The sequence below is a fragment of the Diaporthe citri genome (genome assembly GCF_014595645.1).
Source record: "Diaporthe citri strain NFHF-8-4 chromosome Unknown scaffold_10, whole genome shotgun sequence".
Classification (NCBI taxonomy): domain Eukaryota; kingdom Fungi; phylum Ascomycota; class Sordariomycetes; order Diaporthales; family Diaporthaceae; genus Diaporthe; species Diaporthe citri.
Genome location: NW_025064855.1, coordinates 746,127 through 773,642, shown reverse-complemented (window position 1 = coordinate 773,642; position 27,516 = coordinate 746,127). Strand labels below are relative to the sequence as shown.

Genomic DNA, 27,516 nt, shown 5'->3' with positions numbered 1-27,516 from the left:
TTTATTTACTTTAAGTAAAGTTAGCCCTTATTATATTATTAAGTCTTTTATTATTTATAATAACCTTCCCTTTACCCTTATTTTTTATAATACTTAAAGCAATATAATCCTTTAACGTTATTAACGCTATACCTATAAATTCCATAAATAAACCTATTCTTATATCATTAAAGCTAATACTTATAACTTAAAGAACTTTATTTATAAATTTAATACTTAAATTAATTATTATTAAAGCTATACTTAAGAAACTATCTTTATTGCTATTAATTATATTTTATATGCTAAAACTTAAAAATAACTATATATTTCTTTTAAAAAATATATTAATTTAAAATCATTTCTTTATTTATGCTTTAATTTTAATATTCTTATTATTTATTAAGGTAAAAAATATTAAAAGGCTATTTAAAAATAAAGATTAACTATTCTTAATTAATATTTAAGGCATCTTTAGCTTTAAAAAGAAAAGATTTATAAAACTAAATATATTAATACTTCCTTCCTACTTATTTAATTAAAAAATCTTATATAAAATAATAACTAGAATTTAAATATAAACTATATATTTTTATAAAAAGTTTATATTTAGCATATTAATAAAATACTTATTAAAATAATATCTCTTTTTATTACATTAAAAATAACCTCTTAGCCTTAATAAACTATTAAATTTCTTTTAAAGCTATATTACTAACTTAAGAATAATAATAAAAATATAAAATGTATAATTACCTATTCCTAAGTAAGTTAAAAATATAAACTAATCTTTTTTATACTTAGGTAGCATATTAAAATATATAGTTATTTATATAAAACTTATAATGTTTTTAATTTTCCATATAATTATTTACTAAAATAAGTCTTTCATTAGCTTTTATATAAATGCTATTAAATTAATTACCGCTATTTTATTAGCTAAGATAACGCTACTTAAGAAGTTTAATTTAAATAAGATTTTAAAGCTAGCCCTAAAAAAAAGTTAGTAAGTAACTTTAAAATAAGCTAAAAATTACTTACTTTTAAAATATATCCTTATATATAAATCCATATTAAAATATAATTAATTATTTATACTATATTATTATCTTATTACTATTAATAATATTTATCTTAAATTAAATTAAATTTAAGTAAAAGCTAAGGATATAAGATTAAGCATATTATTTTAAGATATTATTTAAAGGCAAATTCCATAAGTAATAAAGGTATTACATTAAAATATATAATAATTCTTCCTTAATTATAAAAATATTAAATTTATTAATTATATAAGGTTAAATTTAAATAGGGATATAAAGCTTAATTTCCTTTAAATTCTTAAACATATAATATAATTACCTTTAAGTATTTTTATATTATTAGCTTTTTAATAATATATATAAGTAAAAACCTTTAAAAGACTTGCTAAACTTTATATAATTATTTTTTAAGATAAATATAATCTTTACTTTAAATTCTAGCCATATAATTATTCCCCTAAGGTTAATATATTTAAAACCATTAACTAAGTTATCATTATTTAATTAATTTATATTAAAAGAAATATTAAAATCTTCTTTAAAGTCTTTAAACTTAACATTTATCTTAATATTTAATATAATAAGTATAAGGATATATTAAAATAAAGAAAGAAAAGATTATAAATAATATAAATTATATATAATTTAAAAAGATAATGTTTTATTTTAATTATTAAAATATAAATTAAGATAAAGGTATTTATATTTAAGATATTTTAAATTAATAATATTAGCTTTATATAATTTAATCTTTTTTATAATTAAAATTTCTATATTAAGCTATAAATTTAACTTACTTAAGGCAAGCATTGCTAAATTAATTAGCTATTAGCAAAAATATTATAATATTATACTTAATAATTTAATTTAAATATAATTAGCCGCGAAATATATAATTATAAATCTTTATACAATATATTTTTTTAATAACCCTTGCAAAACTAAGAATATTTATTATATTAATTTTAAAAACTAAAATGCTAAGAATAATAATAAATTATTCTTAACATTATTATTAAAAATATAATAATTATTAAAAGCTTTTATATTATATAAATTCTATTTATAATATCATTTAATATTTAAATATTATTTTATTAAATTTTATATTTTAATAATATATATATATAATTAAGTTATTTACTCTTAATTATAATATTATTATATATTTAATTTATATAAATTACCTTAAATTTATAATTATTTTAAAAATTAATAAATATATTAAGCGCTTTTAAATTTTATATAATAAAACTTTTACTAGCAATATTATATATTATAAAGTAATAGCAAACCCATTATATAAATTTTAAGCGGCTATAAATATTATAAACAACTTTTTTAATTCTTTATTTATAAGTTATTTCTACTTACTTTACTTAGTTTTAATAATTATATATTATTTAATAAATAAAGTTAATATTAATAATTATTTAAATACTTAAGTAAAATAATATATAATTAATATAGCAAATAATATATAAATATTAATAATAAAGAGCTTTATAAGGTTTTTAATATACTTAAATTTAATTTAATTCTTAAATTCCTTAAAATTTAGTTATTATATTAAAGTATTTATATTATTATATAATTATAATAAAATGCAATAAGAAGCATAAATTAAGAATAAGATTATATATTATCTATATTAAATCTTATAAGAAAAGATATTTTAAATATAAGTATTATAAATCTTTAACCCGCTTAAATAATATAATAAGTAATAATATAAGCTTTAAATGCTTATAAGTACTAAACCTATATTAGCTTTCCTAAACTATGCTAAAATACTTAAAGACCTTTCTTCTTAATTAATAAAAAAGCGTAAAGCTAAGTTAATAATAGCTACCATAAATAAGGCCAAAGCAAATTAAAATTTAAGTATTTATTAATTTAAAAAATAATAAGTAGCAATTAAAAATACTAATTATATAAATCTATATGCCTCCTTAATATAAAAAAATAATAATGCCTTAGCTCTTAAATACTTTTAAAAGGCTTATTTAACATACTTAATTTAAATAATTATTAAGGAATTTAAGAATAAAAAGCAATTATTTAAATAAGATATTAAATTTATAATAGCAAACCTTAATCTTTAAATTTAAATTATAAAAAAGTGCTATAAAAAACTTTATAATATAAATTTAAATATTAATAAAAAGCTTTTAAAGGGTATATTATTAAAAAGAGCATATATATAATATTAAATTATATATCTTAGCATAAACTTTATAAAGAAACCTTAAGAATAATAATAATATTTTAATAATCTTATACTTAATAATTAAAAAGCAATTTTATATATTATAAAATATAACTTATATTTCTTTAAAAGTATACTTATAAAAAGAAATAGCTAATCTTAAAAGATATAATTAACTTATAAAGAATATTATTAAAATATAATAACTATTATTCTTATAAGGGCAATATAGCTAAAAAAAGAATAATTATTTAATTATACCTTATATAAGCAATATTTCTTATAATATATATATCAATATTTAAAGGAATTATATAACCTTTCCCTAATTAAAAAGAAGATTATTAAAATTAATATAGCTTATAATTTTATTATAAAGCTTTATATAAACTTATAATAAATTAATTTAAAATACTAAAAATACATTAAAAGTTATATATATATATTTTTAAATTTAATATTTAATTTATGCATAAATATACTGCTAAAAGCTCTTAAGTTTATGCTTAAAAACATCCTAATAATATAAAGTAAAAAGATATAGCCCAAGGCAAAAAACCTTTCCTTCTTTCTTAGCATTTATTTAGCTTATATTGCAAAAGCATTAATATAATTAAAGTAAAACAACCCTTTATATATAAATATATAAATTAATAATAATAAGCTAACTTTATAAATTAAAAACTATATTATTAAATACTTAAAAAGATATATTTAATACTTTAAACTTATAACTAAAGAAAAAACTTATATAGCAAATTATATCCTATTTAAGGAACTTAAAGTAAAGATAAGGTTAAGCTAAGTAAATAATATAAATATTAATAAAAAGGTAAACTTATTAATAAATAATTTTAATAAAAATATATTCTTAAGCAAATATAATCTTAAGTTTATTAAAATAGGAAATATATAAAGGGATTTAAAAAATATAAAAATACTAAAAGGTTAAATATCTTAATTATTATATTATTATATTATTATAACTTATATTATAAATTCCTTATTATATTTTAATAGGAAGTTTATAATATAAGTTTCTTAGCATTATATATTAATATATATAAATATATTTATATAATATATTAACCTAATTTATATATAAACTTAATTAATAACTTAATTATTATAATAATAAAATAAACTTTATTTAATATCTTTCTTATAAATAACTTAATAAGCTTAATAAATTTAAAATAGCTTTATTTAGCTTTTATAATAATAAGCATATATAAATAAAAACTATAAAACTTTTAATCTTAAGATATAATACTTAATATTATCCTAAGCAAAGCTTTATTAAAAAAATTAATAAATAATTTTATAATAAATATAAAAAAAATACCTTATATAAAACTATTTATTTATATAAAATATAAAAATAACTTTATTATATTAAAAGACCTAACTTATTAAGCAAAAACCTTTTTATATTTATTCCTATAAGGAATTAAGAATATATAGCAATATATTCTTAATAAAAATAGTAATAATAAAAATATTAAATATAATTATTTACTTAAACTAAAGCTATAAGCAAGGCTATACCTCTTATAACATAATAAGCATTTTATAAAGCATTTAATATTTATATTTTTTATTTATAATATACTTACCTATATTAAAAATTAATATATTAGCATATAATAAGTAATAAAGGCTTCCTTTAAGGCATTTTAAAATATCCTTTTATACTTAATATTAACCCATTTTAAAAAAGGTAGTTATTAAGATAAAGCTATATAATATTATAATAAATAAAAATATTTAATAATTATTAAGGCAATTAATATTATTTAGCTTTCTTTTAATATTCTTAATTAAATTAAGGTTATTAATATATTATTACATAAAAGCTATTATTATACGTTATAATCTTTTAATAATATAATTTATAATTAATTTAAATAATCTTATAAATCTTATTAAAATATAACTTAATATAAAACATTTCTTACTATTAAAAGAATTAAAAAATATTCTTAATTACTTAAGCAATATATATAAAAGGCTAAAACTTAATATTAAAAATCCAATTAACGCCATTATCTTCTTTTATTATAAGATATTAATCTTTTATAATTAATTCTTATAAATTAATAAATTATTATTAATTAATTAAGTTTCCTTTTATTTTAAAGCAATAAAAATAAATAAAAAAAATATATTATATATATATAAAATAATATAGCTTTAAAATAACCTTACCTTCCCTAATATAACCTTATTACTTTCATTAACCAACTTAAATATTTAAAATAAGCAAAAGTTATTTAAGGAATTATTACTAAAATAATATAATTTAAATTTTATAAAAACCCTTAATAAAAATACCTTAAAAAATATAAATATATCTTAATTAAATCATTATATACTTTACCTTAATATATTATTATAAAATATAAATATAGCTTAATATAATCTCCTTAAAAATGCTAACTATTATGCTAAAACATCTTAGCAATATAACTATATAATAACTTATTATAAGTATTAAAAAATATAAAAGGAAAAGGATAAGAAATATTATTTTAAAATATTATAAAGCATTATTAAAAAGTTATATATTATAAATAAAGGCATTATTAAATTAAAACATAATTATAATTATATTATATAATATAATATAATCTTTATAGCAGCATTTAAGCATAATTATAACTTTACTTTTATATATATAAAAACCTAAGATCTCTTAGCTATATATTATATAATAAAATATTTAATAAAGCTTAATGCATTAATATATAAGTATCTTATATATATAGCAAAAATTTAAGTAATAAGCCTTAAAAAATCTACTAATAATAATAAAGATAATTTACTTAAAATTATAATTATTTAAAATATAGCTTAATAATTCCTTATAAGAATTACAAACCATCTCTTAATTAAATATAAATTATTATTTATTAAAATTATTATTAATATTTTAAATTATAATTTCTTTATAATGCCGCTATTTAAAAGAAATAATTTATAGCCATTCTTAAATATAAATATATTATATAACGCTATTTATAATACTTAATTAGCTATATAAAAAAAGGTTATAAAATTAAACCTAGCTATAAAGTTTAATAACTTTATAATGCTAATAAATAAAGAATAATATTTATTATATATTTAAGCATACCCTTATTATAGCTTAGTTTTTAATTATCTTTACTTATATAATTATATGCTTTTTATTAAACTTAAACGGCTTATAAATATTAATATAAAAAAGCTATAATTTATTCCATTTCCAAAGGGATTTCTTATACTATTTAAATAAATTTAATAAATTTAAAAGAAAGAACTTACTATTCCTATCCTAATAAATTATATTAACTTAAATTTTACATTATAAAATAATAAAAAACCATTTTAAATAGCAATCCACTACTTAAATATATTTATCCTATAGCAACATTTTACTAAAGAAATAAACCTAAGCCCTTTAAAAGTTTAAAAAACTAAGCATAAAAACTTAAAAAAGCGCCTAAAAATATATATAATTAATATTTAATATTTATAACGTTTAACGAAAAACATAAAAGTTAATATAAAAACATAAGTAAAAAAGTATCTTAATATTAATAAGCTGCCTGTTATTAATATAGCTAATAATTTAAATAATCCAAAATTCCCAACCTTAATAGCTAAGCAAGCTATTTTCCTTAAGAAAATACTCTTTATTAAAGTAAAGCAAAGTTAAAGATTAAAAAGCCTAACTAAATTTATTAAAGGCCTCCCCGCTATATTTAATTTACTTATTAAAGAATAAATAGCTAACTTATTTAATAATTCATTAAATGCTAAGCTATATAAAAATAATATTAAGGGTTTTTTAATAATATAAAAAAATGTTAATAATATTATAATCTTTAATACCTTTAAAAAAGGTATTAAAAAAGATAGTATACTATAAGCAATTAATAATATATATAACTTATATACTAATTATAAGAACTATAAAATAAAGACTATAAAGTTAAGCTTTATTTTAAGGAAACGCTAAATTATAATTAAAAAAGAAATTATAAAATTATTATTACTTAATACTAAACAAGCCCTTATTCTTCTTTATATAGCATAATATTTAAACTATCTTTAAAGCATAATAAATATTTAATTAAAAAAACCCTAAAAACTATTATATATTAGCAAAGATAGTAAAGTTAATAAAAATTACCTTATTTATATATTAGCAACAATATTTTAAATAAAGAGCAAAAGCTAAGCATTATAAATAACCATTTAAATTAAAGCTATTATAGTAAATATTAATAAATAAACCCTTTATTTAATAATTAGCATAAATATTAAAAATAAAAGCAATAAGCATACCTAAATTTTAAAATCCTAATAAAAAAAATTAAAATACTTATATATAATAAAATAAGTATAATTATTAATAATTTCTTTTATAATATATTTAAATACCTAGGGAATTTATATAATATAAATAAAGAAGATTAACCTTTTAATAATATTCCTTTTATTATAATTCTTAAAGATTTTACTTAATTTAAGCTTATAAAGAGTATTTTTCTTATATTTCTTAATAAGAACTATAGGAATCCTTTTAAAAAGATGGATAATTAAATTAAAAAGAAACCCTCCTTATCTTAAGTTAATAAGGCTTTAAAACATTATATAGGATTTAAGCTATTTAATAAGTTTTAAAACGTAATTATTCTTAATAAGCAAATATATATAAAAAGTAACCTAAAACTATAAAAAATGCTAAGTAATATAAAAATAAATAAACCCTTAAATAAATTCTATATATAGCTTATAAACTAAATTATATAATCCAATAAGGCCCTTAATTAAAAGCATAACATAAAGGCTATTACTTTATAAAATAAATTATAATAATAAATAAATATAAATGCCATACTTTGCTTTGCAAAAAGCTATAATTAAGCTTATTAAATATTTATATTAACCTATATATAAAACTTTATTAACCTTAATAAAAAAGAAAAGATAATTATTTAAGAAGATAATAGCTAAATAAATATCTTAAGCATTTTCTTTTATATAAATAAAATGCTTATAATAATTAATAAGAATTAATATCTTAAGCTTAAAGTTATAAATAAAATAAAGTTTATAGCCTTTAAAATTATTATTAATAATTAAGCCTATAGCCTTAAGATTAATAAAAATATTTTTATTTACTTTAAATCTTTTGCAGCAATTCTTTTATAATTTAAAGCTATAAAAAATTTATAAATTAAAGGTTTGCTAAAAAGTATAATTACCTTAAAATTAAATACTATTTATTTATTTAATAATAAGTTTAATTTCCTTAAAATATTTAAAATAATTTATAAATAAAAGGGTTTACCTTATATATTAGCATTTATTATTATAAATTATAAGGCATAAGAAAAAATATTTAATAAGATTTTAATTAAGCTTATAAGTTAAAAAAGGAGCTTAAAGAAATTTAAGCCTATTAATATATATATATTTTTATTAAGGTATAAAAGCCTTATAAGTATTAAGATTTTAAATTAAGTTTTAAAAAAGAATTAATAAAATATAGTAATACTTATAATATTATATTAAGTGCTTATAAACCTTTAAGAATATAATATAATTATATAATAAAAATAAAAAGCAAAGCAAGCTTAAAAAAGATTAATAATAAATATATAATAAAAAGATAATATAATAAAATAAAAATAAAATAAATAACTATATTTAGCTAAGCTTAAGCTAATTCTTAAAAATTATAATTCATAAATATATATAATTATATATAAGAAATATTAATTTATTAAGAATTAAATAAAAAATAAGAAAGTTTAAAATAATTATAAAATGAAATTAATTCCTTTCTTATTATATAAACTTTTTTAACTTATATTTATAACTATAAACTCTTTATTTATTTTAAATAAAGAGTTTATAATTTTAAATAATTAAATAAAGTAAATATAATAAAAGCTTATAATAAACTTTATATAAAGTTATACCTTATAATAATTCTTAATATAAAATAACTTACCTTATTTAAACTTTATTATATTTAAATAATTACTTTATATATATAATAATAATAATAAAAAGAAAGCTTATAAAGGTATTATAACTATTTTAAGATTTAAACCTTAAATACCTTAAATATAAAGGCCATTCCTTATATATTTATTATAAAGAAATAAATTTATAAAAATATTATAATTAAAAATAAATATTAATAATAATATAAGTAAGTTTATTATTAAAATAAGAAAAGATATGCTAAAAATAATTTTCTTAACCTTTTTATTATTTATAAAATATAAGGATTAATATTATTTTAATTATAAAACTATTTTATTTAAATACTTAACCTTTTTAATAATAATATTATTAAAGCTAAGAACTTATAATAATACTTTAAATAAGGCAACCTTAAACTTTATATTACTTATAAGCTAGCTTTATTTAATATACTTTATAATAATAAGGAAAGAGTTAAAAAAAAAATAAATACATTATAATATTAAAAATAAGCATAGAAATAATTATAGTAATGCTAATAAAAAGCATATTCTTATAATAAAGCTAAAAATAAATATAAGAATAATTATAGCAAACCTAATAAGCAAAGCTTTCTTATAATAATGCTAAAAATAAATATTTTAAATATAAAAAGCTAAGCATAAATATAATATATAATTATTTATATAATTAATAAACTACTTTTATATAAATTAATTTAAATAATATAATATAATAAAAATATTTTAAGTAAGCTTAAATAATATAAATTAAGCAAGCAATATAGCTTAATTATAGTAAATTAAGCAATAAGTTAAGATAATTTCTATAGCAAAAAGCAAGCTATTAAGATATATTAATACTTTAAGTAAATTTAAATAATATAATTTAAATAAAGCATAATTAAAAGGATTTTATTAAAACTTAATTAATTTATAAAATAATATTAACCTTTAAATATTTCCTTATTATATATTTAAGTAAAGAATAAACTATTATTTATATTATATAAATTAAGAAGCAAGCTAAATATATTACCCCTAAATTTAAAGTAATATATACTAATTATGCAACCGCTATAAAATATAGCAAAGATTTATTTATATAATAATAGAAATCTTATATACTTAATAAGGTGCATACCTAAATTAAGTATGCATTATATTAAGTATATAAACCACCTACCTCTTATTAATAAAACCTCCTTATAAAATCCCATATTAATAAATATAAAAAGTATAACCATAACTATATTAATATTTATATAATAATAGCAATAATATAATAATAACTTATTATTTATATATTATTTAAACCCTTCTTTATTTATATTAAAATAAAGTATTAAATAAAATTATTTTTATTTATTTATTTATAAGTTTTAATATATAATTATATAAAAATAATAATCTTTATAGTATTTATTATTATATATAAATCAACTCTTTATTATACCTATATATCTAAATATATCTTTCCCTGCTATATATTTAATAAGTTATAAAGCTTAATTTATTATTAATACTTTTATAAAAACCTTAATTACTTAGCAAGTAATTTAAGTCATTATTTTAAAAATATAGTAAGCTTTCCTCTTTAATTAGCCCCTTAATAATACCAAAATTAAATAAATGCAAGACCTCTTAGCTATTTACTCTTTAATAATTAGCTTATTCCATTAAGCAAATATATATAAATTCTTTATCTACCTTAGTAACCTTATTACCGCTATAATTTAAGTCTTAAGCATTATTAAAATACTTATATACCAAAAGTATATCTTTAGCTTTAATTTATAAATAAGCTGCATTACTAACCCAACCTAAATAAGTTAAGAATATAATATCCTTATGCGCTATTATGCCAACTATATATATAATTAAAAATCCATTAATTACTAATAAATTATTAAACCAATTTTTACTTTAATAAATCCTATCTAAGTAATATACTTTCCTAATAATTAATTAGCTATTCTACCTATAGCTATCCCTATTATATTTACTTTAGCTCCGGCTCCCACGCCCCTAGCACTAACTTATCCTATAATTAACCACCTCCTTTTTACTCTTTATTAAATAAAGGTAGTCTTTTAAAGAAATTTAAAGAAAGCTAATAATGCAAAGATTACCTAAATATATAAGTTCTTAATATATATTTTTACTATATATAATAAGGCAAAGAAGCATAAATATTAAAGCAAACTTATATTAAAAAATCCTTTTAATAATATTAAGATAAAGAATATAAATATTATAGCTTAGAATAATAACTAATTATATATAAAGTCTCTTTATAAATAATATTTTATCTTATACTTTATTTCTTATTATAACTATAACCTCTGCTTTGCTATTTATAAGCATAAATTTAAAAATTTTAAAAAAAAAAAGAAAGTTAAAAAGTAAACCCTTAAATATGTAATTTAATAGTAAAATAAAGAAATTCTTATAAAAACATAATTATTAAGAGTTTCATTAAGCAATCTCTTAGCTTGCCACCCTATTTATCTTTTAGCTAGCTTATTACTATTTTAAAAGCTTATAAGGTTATTAATTTTATATACCTTTTAATAAAAAGTGCTTATTAAATCTTAACTTAGCTAAATATAAGCCTTATTTCTTAATTTATAGCTACTTAAATATAAATTAATAAAACTATATTAATAATTAAAATCATCCCTTTAAATATAGCTAAATTAATATTTTATTAATTATATTTCTATAAATATATTATAGCTAAGTTTAATATATAATTCTTAATAAAGGGTATTTAAAAAGAATAAAGTATAATATTTTAATATTAAGCATTAACATTTTTATATTACATAAACTTTTATATATTAACGCTAAATAATATTAAATCCCCTATGCATATAACCTATTTAAAAAAAGTTATCCTTAAAGTTATTAAATAGCAATTATTATACTATCCTACTTATAAAGCATATAAAAACCTAAATTATATACATAATTACTTCATTTATATAAATTATTACTAAAAAATACTAACTTTAATATACTATATCTTTATTAAAAAATATCATAAATATAATATAACTTTTACCCTTAAATAAATAAAGCTTAATAATTTTAATAATATAATTAATATTTTAATTAAATATAAACTTATATTAATAAAGATTAATTTATTAAATAATTTAGCAAAAGCAAACTTAAAGATTATAAAAACTAAGGCTTAAATACCTATACTTATAATACGCTAACTTATATATATTATAACTTTATTATAAAAAATGCTAAATATAATATAACTTTTACTCTTAAATATATTAAAGCTAAGAATTTAAATAATATTATTTATTTCTAAATTACTTTTCTTTTTATTATATTAATAAATAATTTATTATGCAGCCATTATTAATATATAACTTATAACCTAATTTAAGATATAATTTAAGTAGTATCTAAGATTAATAAAATATATACCTAAAACTAATTCATTTTAATATATATCTTGCAAAGCGCAAATATTAGCAAACCAACATTTAACTTCCACTATATTAAATTAGCTATATCATTATAATACATTGCAAAAAGATATATATATACAATTATAAATTAAATCCTTATTATTTTAAATTGTTATTTAATATAAAAATACCTAACTATGCCATTTTACCATAAAATTTAGCTATTTAATCTTTTTAATTTTAAATTAAAGGTTACTGCCTTATATATTATACCTTGCAAGCCTAAGGATATTACCATTTATTTACTTATATAAATAACCTTAATATATAAATAAAGTATTACATTTACTTTATAAAGAAATTATTTTAATTTCATTTTATAAGCTTATAATTCTATTATTTATTAGCTATAAATAAACTTAGGATTTAATTAAATTAAACTTAGCTAATATTAATAAGCTTAATAAACTTTATTATAAACTTTATTAATAATTATTTATAAATAACTTAAGCATTTAATACTTAATATATATTATTAATTAAAGAAAAAACTTAAATATTAAAATTAAGAAAAAGATATAAATATTTATTTTAATGCTATTTATTATACTTCTTAAAAATAATAATCTTTTAAAATTTAATTACTTAACGCTAATAAATTACTATAAAACCAACTTTACAATTAACTTTATAAAGAGTTAAGAAATAAAAAAATGCTTAAAACAGCCTTAATAAAATTATAAGCTTAAAGGTAATCTTTATTTTTATTAATTTAACCTATTTTTAATATATATATTAAATATTAATTATTAAATAAATAAAATAATTTATATCTTTAATTTTATAAGAAATGCAATATAATATAACTTAAAAAGTCTTATATTTATATTTTAAAATATATTACTTATCTTCCTCCCTTTTCTTTTCTTCTTAATTTTATTACTTTAAGGGTTTTAAAATAATAATAAGGAGCGTTAATATCTTAAGTATGTATATTTATTTCTTTTCTCTTATAATCTTTTTTTATATATTTTATATTTGCTAGCTTACACTTTTAATATAGCATTTCTCTTAATTTTTCTCTTAATCCTTCTTTTAATCCTTCTTTTAATTTTCCTCCTAATCCTCTTTTTAGTCTTCCTTTTAGTTTTCCTTTTAATTTTCTTTTTAATTTTATTAAGTTTATTTATTAAATATTTATAAAGTTAAGATAAGCTTTAAGCTTATAATCCTCTTTCTTTATATTCTTTCTCTTTTTATTATTTTTATTATTAGCTAACTTAATAGTTAATAATTTATTTTAAATGCTTTGCAATATATTTTAATTAATTAGCCTTTTTATAATTCCCTTAATAATTTTAAACTTTATAATATATATATCCTTATATATTATATTATTACTTAAATAAAATTTATAAAGCTTAATAATAAATATTTATATACTAATTATTTTATAAAAAAAAAAGTATTATTAACTTAATGCTTAAATTAATACTTTTTATATTAACCTTTTTATTTTTAATTATTTAATTATATAAAAAGCTATAAGCAAAAAAAGGCTTGCAGCTAAAAAAATTAAGTTCCTTAATTAAGTATTTATAAAGTTAAGATAAAATTTAAAGTTAATAATCTTCCTTCCCTTTAGCCCTTTCCTTTATAATCTTCCCCCTTATAATCCTCTTTATGCTTTTCTTTTTTCCCTTTAATTCTCTTCCTTATAATTTTCCCCTTTATAATTCTCCTCTTCCTTATAATCCTCTTACTTTTAAATATTTTAAAAATATATTTAATATAATTATAATTAATAAAGATAATAATTAAGTTAAAGTATTTATATAAATAATTAAAAAAGCGCTTAAATTAGGAATATACTTAATATAGCTATAATTAATAAAGGCAATAATTAAATTAAAATATTTATATAAATAATTATAAGAATGCTTAAGGCTATAAGGGTATTTAAAGCTTTATAATTAACTTAGCAGCCTTTTAAGCGGCTATTTTAATTTACCTTTAGCCATTATAAAATATAAGTAAGAAAAAGTATTAATATAATTAAAATAATAATAATAGCCTTAATAAATAAATATTAAAAATATTAAAAAGCTATCTTATATATATATATTTTATTAAAAGTTTAAATGTAAAATTATAAATAAGGCATAAAAAGTAAAAAAAATAATAATTAAAAGAAAAAGCTTATATTAAAGTTTAAATTTAAATACTTATTTAAATAAATATATAAAAAAAGTACTTTAAGTAAATGCTTATTGCTTTTATTATTAATAGGCTTAATAGTTAATAACTAATAAGGAAGCTACCCTTAAAAGCTTTAATATAATATTAATTATTAAGTTTAAGCAAGCATTAATTAGATTTTTATAAGAATAATTATCTTCCTTATAATCCCTTATATATAATTATTTTCCTTATAATCCTCTTTTTTATACTTATTTTCTTCTTAATGCCCTTTCTTTTAACCCCTTTTATTTAAATAATTATAACCTATGCCTTAATTAATACTAATATCTTCTTTAAAAATAGCCTATCTTATTATTTATATAAAAAAAATCCTAAACATATTATTAAGCAGCCTTAATAAAACTTAAAAATATAAAGAAAATAGCTATAATTATATTATTCTTTTAATTAAAGATTTAAAGAATAAAGATATCTTTATAAGGTATTTTTAATATTTTGCAAGTTAAGCTAAAAAGTTAAACTTAGCACTTTAAAAGAAACTTAAAATTATATGCTTATTAAGCAGCCTTAATATTTTAAAGCATACTTAAATAAGTAAATAATAAGTTAAAGAATATAAATCTTAAAATAATATAATAAAGCTATTAAAGTTAATAAAGCATTCTTTATATAAATATCCTTTTTTATACTTTATTTACTTATGCAAAACTTAAGCTAATAAAGCATTTTTTATATAAATATTTTTTTTTATATTTCGCTTACTTATATAAAACTTAAGTTAATAAAGCATCCTTTATATAAATATCCTTTTTTATATTTTATTTACTTATATAAAACTTACTTTTCCTACTTTAATTAATTATTATAAAGGAAACTTAAAATTATATGCCTATTAAGTAGCCTTAATAGAATTAAAAGTAGGAATAAGAGGAGGAAGGTAAAAATGGTAAAAAAGGAGAAAGAAAAGGAAGAGGAAAAGGAAGATATAAAGCTAATAGCTTTTAAATAATCCCTTTATATAAAGTTTTATGCAAAAAAGGCATAAATTAATTTTAAGCTAATGCTTAAACTTTTTTATATTTAATAGGAAATAAAAAATATAGCTAATATTCTTTAATAAAAAAAGAAAAATGCAATTAAGGGGGTTTTTTAATAAGAAAAGAAAGACGCAGCTAAGGAGTTATAAAGCGATTTAGATACTTAGAATTTATACTAGAATGCTTTCTCTTTTTATTCATATTAAGAGATTATATAGCAAATATTATTATATTAAGAAATGTATAATGTATATATTATTAAAAATTATATAAAGAATTTAAATTAATAATAAGTAATATTAAAAGGTAATTAATAAAAAAATACTTAAATAAAATAAAAAGCTAAATTTAATAAAAAAAAAGGTTTAATTAAGATTTTTATTAAAGTATTGCTTTTAATAACCTTATTTTAAATTATTATTATAAAGAACTTAATATATTAAGGTAAATATTTTATAAGTACTTATTATTAATATTAATATAAATATTTTATAAAAACTTATTAAGAAAAAGTATTAAAGAGAAAATTCTTTAAGTAGCTTAGCTTTAAGGCTAGCTTAGCTAAGTATAATGTAATGTAATAAGTATTATTATAATAACTTATATTAAATATTGCTACTTATTAAATTATATTATATATGCCTTGCAAGGTATATATATAAATTTAAGTATGTACTTTATAAGATATATAAAGTATATCTTAGTAAATAAATATATAGCAAAGTACTGTTAAAATATACGTATATATACATCCTTATATATATACCCTTATATATATATCCTTATATATAAATATGGCATAAATATAATATTAATAAAAAACACTATATACCTTTATTTATTTATTTAATTACCTTACCTATATACTTAACGCGCTTAATTTAGGCTTACTTTCTTAAATAGTAAATATTACTTTATAAAGGGTATTAGCAAAGCTTAAAAATACTTAAAAAGGCAATAATAACCTTTTTAGTGAAAATAAGATGCCTTCCTTTATGCTAAGCTTTAAGATTTAATCTACACTTAACTTATAATTATAATTCTTAAATCATAAGAAATTAATATTATTATTCTTAATATATAAATCCATAAGGCAAAAAAAAATATTAAATATAATTCCATTTAAGCAAGTAACCCAAAACATAACTATATAAATAAGGCCGCTAATAAAGTTATACCTAAAAATATTAAGGACGGCCTTAATTAACATTATACCCTATAACTTATACATAATAATAGTATATGCAATAATATAAAGGAACTATATATATATACAAAGCATAATATCCCTTATAAATTCATATTATATTAAAAAAACAAGCATTATATTGCAAGAAATCTCTAGCTAATTAGAAAAGCAAAGCCGCCCTATATAGCTACCTATTTTAACAAAAATAATAAATAATAAAGCTTATATCTTTATAAGCAATAAAACTTATTATAAATATAGCGCTATATGCAATTAATAATGCAAGATAATATAAAAAAGGAGCTATTACTACTTATCTTATACTTTAAAGGGTTATCTTTTTATAGCAGCATTTAATAGCTTAGCTTAAAGTTTTATATATAAATATATATACCCTAAAACTTAATAAACTCCTACTTTTAAACCTTATTAATAAAGCTATTTATAAATATCTTTAAGGCGCCGTTAATTTAAAAAACTTTATATATATAAGTACTCCTATAGCCTTATTACTTAAAATTATATTAATAAGCTATAATATTAAGCTTAAAGGTAAGGTATTTTTAAAAAAATATTTTAAAATAATAATAAAAGTAATAGGTTATAATATAAAGGTTTTCTTAAAGGTTTTTATGCAAAATCCTTATCTTATTAGCATTATTAACTACCTTTTACTCCTTATAATTAAATATTGCATATTATAATAACTTTTAATATAAGTTAATTGCTAAAAATATAAAGAAAATATAAGGGTACTTTATAATATAATATATAAACTATAAATTATTTTATTATTAATTTTAAAAGGATTAAGTCCTTTTATAAATATATAAAAAACTTTTAATACTTATACTTTTTATTAAATAATATAAATTTTTTTAACTTAATTATTATTATAAAGAATTTAATATATATTAATAATAAAAATAAATTATTATAAACTTATAAGTTACTTATTAAATATCTTTAGGAATATTATAACTTTAATACTTAATAAGCATTAAATTTTTTAAAATACTTTACTTAATAATTTAAGAAAGAGTAAATACTTTAATTGCTATTAAATATAATAAGCATTTAGCTAAGAAAATATTAAAAAATATTATAACTATAAAGTAATTAAATATAAGTTTATAAATAAAATAAAAGTAAGTATAATTTTAGCTATATTAACTTAATTAAGATTAATAAACTCCTTATTATATTTTAATAAAAAGTTTATGCAGCTTTATATTTATAGCTTAAAATACATTACCCCTACCCTTAGTATTTATTATTCCTTCCTTAGCTATAATAATAATAATAATAGCATTAGTAATAATAATAATAATAATAAGAATTAATTTTTAATTAAATTTTAAATAATATATATTTCTTTAATTATTTAATTAATAATTTATTTAATAACTTCTTTTTAAATTAATAGTAAAAGTAATAATATTAATAATAAAGGAGTAAATAATAATTTAAATATATCTTACCCTTATAATTATATTAATATATATTAAATAAGCATTTAATAAATAAGGAATTACTAATTAACTTAAAGATGTATATAATATTAATCTTATTTTTTTAATTAAGCATCTTTAATAGTTTTTCTTAATGCTTATATAAAACTATATTAAGGTAAATATTCTTATAATAACTATACATTACTTAATAATAAGGCTAAATAACTAGCTTATTAAAAAGTTATTAAATTTATTAATAATTAATAAGCTTATTAATAATAATTATTACTATATAAATAATATAATCTTTGCATTAAGCCTTACCTTTAATACATTTCTTATTAATAAAAACTTAATTATAATTCTTTATTAAGTTATTAATATATTTAACTTTGCTTATAATAAGTATTATTAATAATATAACTTATAGCAAGGTTGCGTAAGGGCTTTTAATATTAATCCTATACCTTTAATCCCAAAAAGTACTTATTTAAATTATGCATATAATGATTAGGTTAAAAACTATTAAATCATATTATAACTAACTATTAATATATTAGTACCTTAATTTATTTAGCTTACTTAACCTCCTATTTATAAGCATTAAATATATAATATTAAAAAAAATAAAAAAGAAAAGGAAAAGGAAAATTATAATATAAGCTTTAATGCTATATTTAATAAGAACTTATGCTTATTGCACTTTTCTTTAAGTTTAGCTTAAGTATTTATTTTAATTAATAGTTAAAAGCTATTTATTAATTTAAATATAAAAGCTATAAATATTAATAAAGTTAAAGGTATTTTAGCATTTTAAAGCTAAAAATAATTAAAGAATTTCTTTTTAAATCTTAAAAAAATAATATAGCTTAATAAATTAGCTATTAAGCTAATTTATTATTATATAAAAAAAAAGATTACTTATAAAAAAAGCAAGCTTTATTAATAAATATAAAATAAAAAGAGCAAATTATTTTATTTTAACGTTATATAAAGTATATAAGATAAAATTTAAGGGGCTGTATTATTATATAAATAAGTAAGTAGTATTTATAATTTATATTTAATTTTTTATTTTTTTTATATTTACTTTTTATAATTAAGAATATTAATTAATTTATTTAAATAATATATAGCACCCTTTTAAATAAAAGTTAATTATTATAATATTTAGCTTATTAAGCATATAAAGATTACTTAAGGCTATTATAAAAAGTTAATAATAAGAATTTATATTTAGCTATATAAGAATTAGCAAACTCCTTATTTAATTTAAGTAAAAAGTTTGCTAAGCCTTATATCTTTGCAATATACTTACCTTATTACTATATATAAAAATTAATTTTAAAAATAATACTTTGCTTATAATTTAATAAATTTTAAAGCTAAATAACTATTAATTAACCCAAATTTTATATTATTAAAATCTTTAACTTTCAAGGATTTAAAAGTAAAAATCATATTATATTTAATATTTTTTTAAATAAAGTTATAAGGGGGCTAAGTTAATATCTCTTTTTTAAAAATAAATTATAATCTTTATAATAGCTATTATTAAATAAGAAATCTTTCCATATAAGTAAATTACTCCTTTTAATATAAATATATTAAGATTATTATTTAATAAAAAAGCTAATAAATATCCTAAACTCCTTACCTAATTTCATGCCATTTAAATAAAAAATTTAAAATATTTATTAACTATATTATTAAAACCTTATTAAAAGTAAATATTAAAAGTTATTAATATTAAAAGTTATAAAAAAAAAAGAAAGAAATTAACTTAATAATAAATAAAAGATATTATCTTAATTTCTAAACTTTATCTTAGCTCTTTATATATTACATTATAACTTTTTATATTTAAATAATATAAATAAGCTTTTAATATAAAGTTAATATTAGCTCTTTACTTACTTAATTTTTTATTATACTTTTCCTTTAATTTTTTATAATACTATTAACTTAAAGAAAAAGAAAGAAAAAGATTATCTTTTAATAAATTACTTATATAATTAATTAATTACTATTTAAAAAAATAATCCTTTTAATTATTTAAATAACCTCTTACTTATTAATATAAAACCCTTCTTCTCTCTTTTCCACTCCTCTTTCTTTTTTTTCCCTCCTTTATTATATAATATATATATTTAAGTTTCCTCTTTATATTATATAATCCTTTTAATATTAAAATTTATAAATAATAATTAATCTTTATTATATAATAACTATTCTTACCCTTTTAATTATAATGCTACTTAATTAAATTATATAATATATTATTAATAATTAGCTTTATGCAATCTTTCTTATAATAATAAGTATTAATTATACTTAGCTAAACAAACTTACTATTAATATTTATTTTAAAATTCTTCTTATTATATTTTTTATAATTATATATTAATTAGCTTTTAAAATAAAAAGATAACTACCCTTTAGCTTTAATTACGCAATATCCTTATTTATATATATTTAAATAAAGATATTAAACTCCTTATTATTAAAATTATTTATTTTTTAAACCTCTTTCATACATTTATTATCGCCTTATATAAACTCTTTATCCATCCATACATTAATAAGTATACCAACCTTATAACTATTAAATTTTAAAATTACATAATTATTCTTAAATTTAAAAATAATACTTATATAAAATATATTTAGCATTTAAATAATTATTACTATAAGCATAATATTACTGCTTAAGCATTATTATTTAATAATAAAAGTAATGCCTAAATAAGAAATAAAAAATGCTATTAATACCTTAAATAATCCTAAGTAATTAAGAATAAGCTTATTATAAGCTTTATAATTTAATACTTATTAAATAATAATTTTAAAAGATTAAAATTATATATAATAAGAAATATTTAAGTAAAATCATTATATAATAAGTTTTTATTTTATTAATTAATAATTTAACTCCCTTCTTATTAATTTCTCCTTACTTAAAATTATTTACCATATTATTACTTTCCTATTTATAAACCTAAAACTTCTTTTTAAAAAAATAAGCTATTAATATAAAGCATTATATTTAAATATCTTAATCTTAAAATATTATTTATATTATATTCCTATTTATATTTAACTTAAATTATGCATTTTTTATAAAATTAACCCTTTCCATAATTTTAAATAATAAGCCAAGCTTTTTTATATATTTAAACCTACTTTACGCCTTATTATATATATAAGCTTTTAATATTTCCCTTTATTAATTTCTATATACCTTACAAAACGCAAAGCTATCCAAAGCAAAAAGTTACTCCTCCCTTAACATTACATTATAATATTAATAGTATTACTTTTTAAGTATATATAATATATATAAAAGTTAAATTAATTAACTAATCTATATATAAATTAATTAACTTAAGAATAATAAATATTTTATAAATTCTTCCTATTTATAATAAATTTTACTTATTATTATTATAAAGTAAGGCTAAATAATACTTTCTCTTTACCCTTTATTAAATTACTTATTTTAATATTTTATTTTTAAAGAAAAATTATTAATTAATTATAATTTATTAATATTATAAGAAAGTACTCCTTATTAGCTTTATTATACTTATCCTTATACTTATTTTTAACTTTATTATATAAAAATATTGCTTATTAGCTTTGCTAAGGCCATACCTATGCTAAATAAAAAGCCAAAAAAAAGTTTAAAAATTTAATTTATATAAAAAATATACTTGCAATCTTTATAATTTTAACTTTACTATAAGAAAATACTTTTCGCTAGCTTTATTATAATTATTCTTATACTCATTTTTAACTTTATCATAAGAAAATACCGCTCTTTAAAACTATTAAAATTATACTTATGCTAAGAAAAAAGCTAAAAATAAGTTTAAAAATTTAATTTATACAAAAAATATACCCATAGCCCTTATAACATTAAGTTTAGCCACTTAGCTTTTTATATTTTAACCTAATAAAAAAGTAAAAAAGAACTTTATAAATCGCTTTAAGTATTACTTATACCTATAGCCCTCACAATATAAAGTTTAAGCAGCTCTTTATTATAAAGGAAAAAGCATTATAGCGTTAATAAAAAAACTTTAACCTTAAGAAAATTCCTAAAAAAGGAAAATCCCCTCTTAAGATAAAATAAAGCAACCTAAGCTAAAAAAAAAAGCTTATTAAACTTAAAAAAGGATTAAATTATAATAAAATCTCTTTAATTTATTTAATTAAAGGGCTATTAACCCTTAGGATCTTAATTTTATCATTATAATACCTTTATTAACTAAACTATATAATTATAATTTTCATTACTATATAATAACTTTCTAAATTTATAAAAAAATATTACATAACCTTATTATTACTATTAATTAACTTTTAGCTTTTCATTACGCCTATGGCATTTAATTAATTAAATCATAAGTTTTTAAAAACTATAGCAACATAGCCATCGCTGCACTCTAAGGCAATACTTACAGCGATTAACCAATTAGCTTACAACTTTTCTAACCCATAATGCGCCAACCAAGTTCCCATTTACAAACTATTCTAAACGAATAGCACAACAGCACGAGTCCTCCGGACCATGTCACATGACTCCTCGTAGCTGAGACAATCTCTAAGCCGTTGCACCGAGTCTAGCATACAGGCAGCATCATACCCGTACTCTTCATGTTCCATTAGCCCTTTGAAGATGGGGAGCTGACGGTTGCGTCCGCCGTACGCCTGGTGGTGTTCCTTCAACGTCCGCCGTGAGCAGAGAAGCCAAAGCGGCATAGCCTCGTTCTCTGCGTCAAGTACCACTTGATAGTCCGTCAAATCTGTTGGAGGGCTATCAGAGCTTTCTGGATCCGGGACGCGGAACTTGGTGCGAACTGCCAGTGGGCCAAGCGGTATGATGAACCGCGGGAGCTCAGCATGCTGTTGCGTCGTTTCTGCGGGCACCTCTTGGTAAAAGACTCTGGAAAGAGGCTCGGCTCGTTCGTTGAATGGTACTGGATCTCTCGGACAATCTGTGTATATAAATTTGTCTGAGAGACGTAGAGCGATTTGGTATTCGTCGCCAGTCTCGTCGTCTGTGAAAAGAGGGATCTTGGCTGGAAGAAAACGCCCTGGCGCAAACTTGAGCGTTGTAAAATCACTACGGGCCAGACCTGCCAGCTTTGGCAACCAATACTGAGTGCCAGGATTATTGAAGAGCTGCTCGTTCGACACACTCCTGTCGTCCAGTTCAAGGTGCGTAGTTAGCCACTCTTCTCCAGGCCACGCGTCGATGTAAGGACTCTCATAGTCCAGTAGCTCGTCCCAGTGGTCGCCATGCCATTGCAGTGGGTTTTCCTCGACGCTTCCTTCATCGCTGAGGTTGGCTCCATCATTGTCGCCTGAAGTCCGTACCTGGTACCAAGGAAGCTTTGCATGCGCTAGGTTTGTAATAAGTCCGCAGAAACAAGCAGATTCAACGCCGCAGGACGATAGGAGTGCGTTAATCGCTCCTGTGGACCCGGCACTTATAGTTTGGAACGGCCCATCCGCTCAAGAAGACGTTGGACCCGTGGTGTGTAGCAAAGTAGTGGTGATTGTATCTCGAAATGATCGGTAGAGTATACGTGCAGAGGGGTAAAGGGCAAATGCAGAAGGTATGATGAATATGAAAGGAAGACTAATAAATGACAATTACATAAAGTCTCTCACTGCAGTGGGCAAAGGGCATGCATATAGATTAGTATACTGCCTGCGGTATTGAGAATATAGATATTGAGCTGTGAGCTCTGAGTACTGCCTCAGAGGTTGTAATTTTCGAACAAGTGAAGTCCAACTATTCAACGACCGTTTCTTGGAAGCAGGGTCAATGCGCTAATTCTAGCCGCCGTTCTCTCGATCTATGCCACCTGAGCGTGTGCTCTGCAACCTCTCCGCCAGCAGCAGACATTGGTGACTGGAGCTCGGAAAGAAAGCCGAATAGAGGGTCCCGCCCCGGTCCCGGCGCGATCTACAACTCCAGACCCACTGTTGGCTCCGGAGCTTCATGGAGGGGCAGCATGGAGTCTGGTCTACAATGCTGCCATGATTTTGTAAATCTGTGTAAACTAACAAATAAAGAGTACACAGACAAGTTCCTAAAACCGCCTTCAAGTGTCTTCCCTGCAATTTACGTTCAGCTCTAGCAAGTCTAACAGCACAATCACTCGTCTCGCTCCAACTTTTTAAGCTGTGTCAACCACCATGGGCCTCAAAACGTCGGCGGCAAAGGCAAAGCCGCTGCCCCCAGGTGTTTACACTCCAGTGATCACTATTTACAGCGATGCAGCCGATCAGCCCGTGGACCTGAAGGCTATGTATGCCCACGGCCAGCACCTGATCAACAGCGGCATGCACGGCCTCGTTTACCTCGGCACAAACGGCGAGCTTGCCCTGCTCACCGGGCCGGAGAGACAGGAGATCCTCCGCAACGCCCGGAAGATGGTGAACGACATGGGTCTTCCCGAGTATCCCATTGTTGCGGGAATCTCAGCGCAGAGCACCGTGGAGACGATTCAGCTCGCCAAAGAGGCAGGTGAGGCAGGGGCGGGCTGGGGCCTTCTGCTCCCTCCGAGCTACTGGGCCAAGGCGCTGCCGACGGAGGCCCTCGTTGCTTACTACCGTGACGTGGCGGATGCCAGTCCTATACCCGTCGTTATTTACAATGTGAGACCCTTCACAGACTGATCTGTTCCAGTTGCAGAATAGAGCCTAACCACTTCTCAGTTCCCTGGGGTCACGTCCGGCATCGATCTGGACTCCGACCAGTTGGCCGCGCTGGCCTCTCACCCCAACATCGTGGCCACAAAGCTTACCTGCGGAAACGTGGGAAAGCTCACGCGGCTGACGTCCAAGTTTGAAGCTCCTCACTTTGGTGTGTACGGTGGAAGCAGTGACTATTTGCTACCAACCTTGCACGCGGGCGGGAACGGTTGTGTCACCGGGATGGGCAATATCTTCCCCAAGTCCACATCCAGGATATACGACTACTGGGCGGCCGGAGAGTTGGAAAAAGCCAGAGAACTACAGGATCTGGTTGCCAATGCAGAGTGGGCCTGCAAGAAGTCACTGGCGTGCACAAAGTACGGTGCCTGGTGGTACCTTGGTAAGCAGATAGGCGTGGAGAATGAGAAGAAGTTCAAAATGCGGAAGCCGTATCTGGAGCTGAAGGATGACCTCAAAAAGTGGACAATAGAGACATTATCAGTGTTGGAGGAGACGGAGAAGGCCTTACCTGGCCGGCATACGACTAAGTGAGCACGCACTTCAATGATTTAGAAGGGACTCAGAGAGATAGAAAACCGTACAATCACTTCGTGACTGAAATGTTGTCAATGTGTGAAACATCTGAATGAGAATATCGACTTCCACGTACAACACCCTTTTTGAAAGACACTTAACATCTCAGGCAACTGGGATTCGTAGATACGGGGGTTCTGTCTGTCCCAGCATGGATCAAAACCTAGAGGATATCAGTCACTATACAACGGTGTGGGAAAGATTTGAGAGCTGGTCATACACTACAATATCGAATCCAGCCCTAATAAAATCAGTATGTACTCTTCAGCAACACATGTCGAGAACAAGGGCTATCAGTAATTTCCTTGTTTGTCTATGATTTACAGATAAATTCCTCAACATCTCGTATGGAGACATACTTGATGTTTCGCCGATGATAAGTGTATACGACGTCCACCCCGTTCTGTCCCTTTCCGTCCACTACAATGCTGGGGTAACTCAACTCCCTGTTGGTGCGCTCCTGGGAATTGTTTGTCATACAGAACCCGTCACCGTTTTCCAGAACTCTCCAATTCCAAGTCTTGCCCTTGTCCTTCGACAGCGCGACAGACAGCGCTTTCCGAGGCGTCCCCCATATGGCCACCTTGCTCCCCACACCCGGTTGGCTGCTCCTCGTGTCCTCTGCAGGGGTGATATCGTCGTAGAGAACCGTCCTTCTTTGCATCTCCGGGCTGGCCCTCGAGTCGTTGAATATATAATCACGATATCACCACTGGGCAGAGCCGCTGCACCAATCCCAGAGTTGGGATTTGGCAGTGAGGTCTTCTCAGGGGCACTCCAATCAAGCCCATTCTCCGACACGGACCGGTAAACTTCATCGGCCCATCGGCTTCTGAAGAAGGCCACGTAAGATTTCTCACCCAGCTGCACAATGTTCATATGCACACGCCCCACAGAATCAGGGACTTCCTTCTCGAGCCAGGTTTTACCTCCGTCCTGCGTATAGAGAACCGCAGAGACGTCATCGTTGCCGACCCACCTGAGCCCAGGCGGCGTGCGGCAATACCAGATAGGCAACACCCAAGTTCCACCGGGGAGCACTACCAAAGGCTGACGAACAAAGACTCCCTTCTTGCCCGGGAACGGCTCAAAGGGCGCAGACCACGTGCGAGCATCGTCGCTGGACGTGCGGGCGATTATGACCGCCTCGTCCTGGTTGCCGAGAGGCTGTGCGGTGTGGAAGAGCCAGATGGCCCCCGTGGCACGGTCCCGGAACAAGACTGGATTCTGCTCGCTGCGCTCCTTGTCCGCCGATACGCGCACCGGTTCAGTCCAGGTTGAGTCAGGGCCGGGCACGAGCCGGGAGAGATGGATTGAGATGTCGTGGGTGCCCTCCTGGGTCCCGCCGAACCAGACGCAGAGGGGTGTTCCGTCTGGCAGCTTGAGAAGGTTGGATGCGTGGCATTGGACTGTTGAGGCTGGTAGGTCGTCTACCCGAGTCAACGCGGGACTTTGTTACCGAGCTTTGACTCGAGATTAAACCTGTGTCTTTAAACTCTCCTCCGATCCTACAGAAACCCAACTGACCGACGAAATGGGTGGCGGCACGTCGATATGGGCGTTTCCTGACTGGAAGTCCGACCCCAGGGAGATCTTCAATTGGAGGCTCTGGTACCTAACCACCACGGTTGCTTTTGCTGGGTGCTCATATGGCTTTGACCAAGGCGACATCGGTGGTGT

At 21.6% G+C, this 27,516-nt stretch overlaps 3 protein-coding genes across 3 annotated transcripts; 1 reads left to right on the top strand and 2 right to left on the bottom strand.

Annotated features, from left to right (window-relative positions):
* Positions 1-23,067: 23,067 nt before the first annotated feature.
* Positions 23,068-24,559, bottom strand: INS49_003435 (uncharacterized protein; the record flags this gene model as incomplete). Its single annotated transcript, XM_043164229.1, has 2 exons — positions 23,068-23,913; positions 24,527-24,559. 2 exons carry the CDS (start codon positions 24,557-24,559, stop codon positions 23,068-23,070), a joined length of 879 nt encoding a protein of 292 aa, XP_043018994.1.
* Positions 24,560-24,741: 182 nt separating this feature from the next.
* Positions 24,742-25,794, top strand: INS49_003434 (uncharacterized protein; the record flags this gene model as incomplete). Its single annotated transcript, XM_043164228.1, has 2 exons — positions 24,742-25,203; positions 25,264-25,794. 2 exons carry the CDS (start codon positions 24,742-24,744, stop codon positions 25,792-25,794), a joined length of 993 nt encoding a protein of 330 aa, XP_043018993.1.
* Positions 25,795-26,149: 355 nt separating this feature from the next.
* Positions 26,150-27,507, bottom strand: INS49_003433 (uncharacterized protein; the record flags this gene model as incomplete). The annotated part of the gene is made up of 3 exons (XM_043164227.1): positions 26,150-26,457; positions 26,547-27,266; positions 27,360-27,507. 3 exons carry the CDS (start codon positions 27,505-27,507, stop codon positions 26,150-26,152), a joined length of 1,176 nt encoding a protein of 391 aa, XP_043018992.1.
* Between the last annotated feature and the right edge of the window lie 9 nt (positions 27,508-27,516).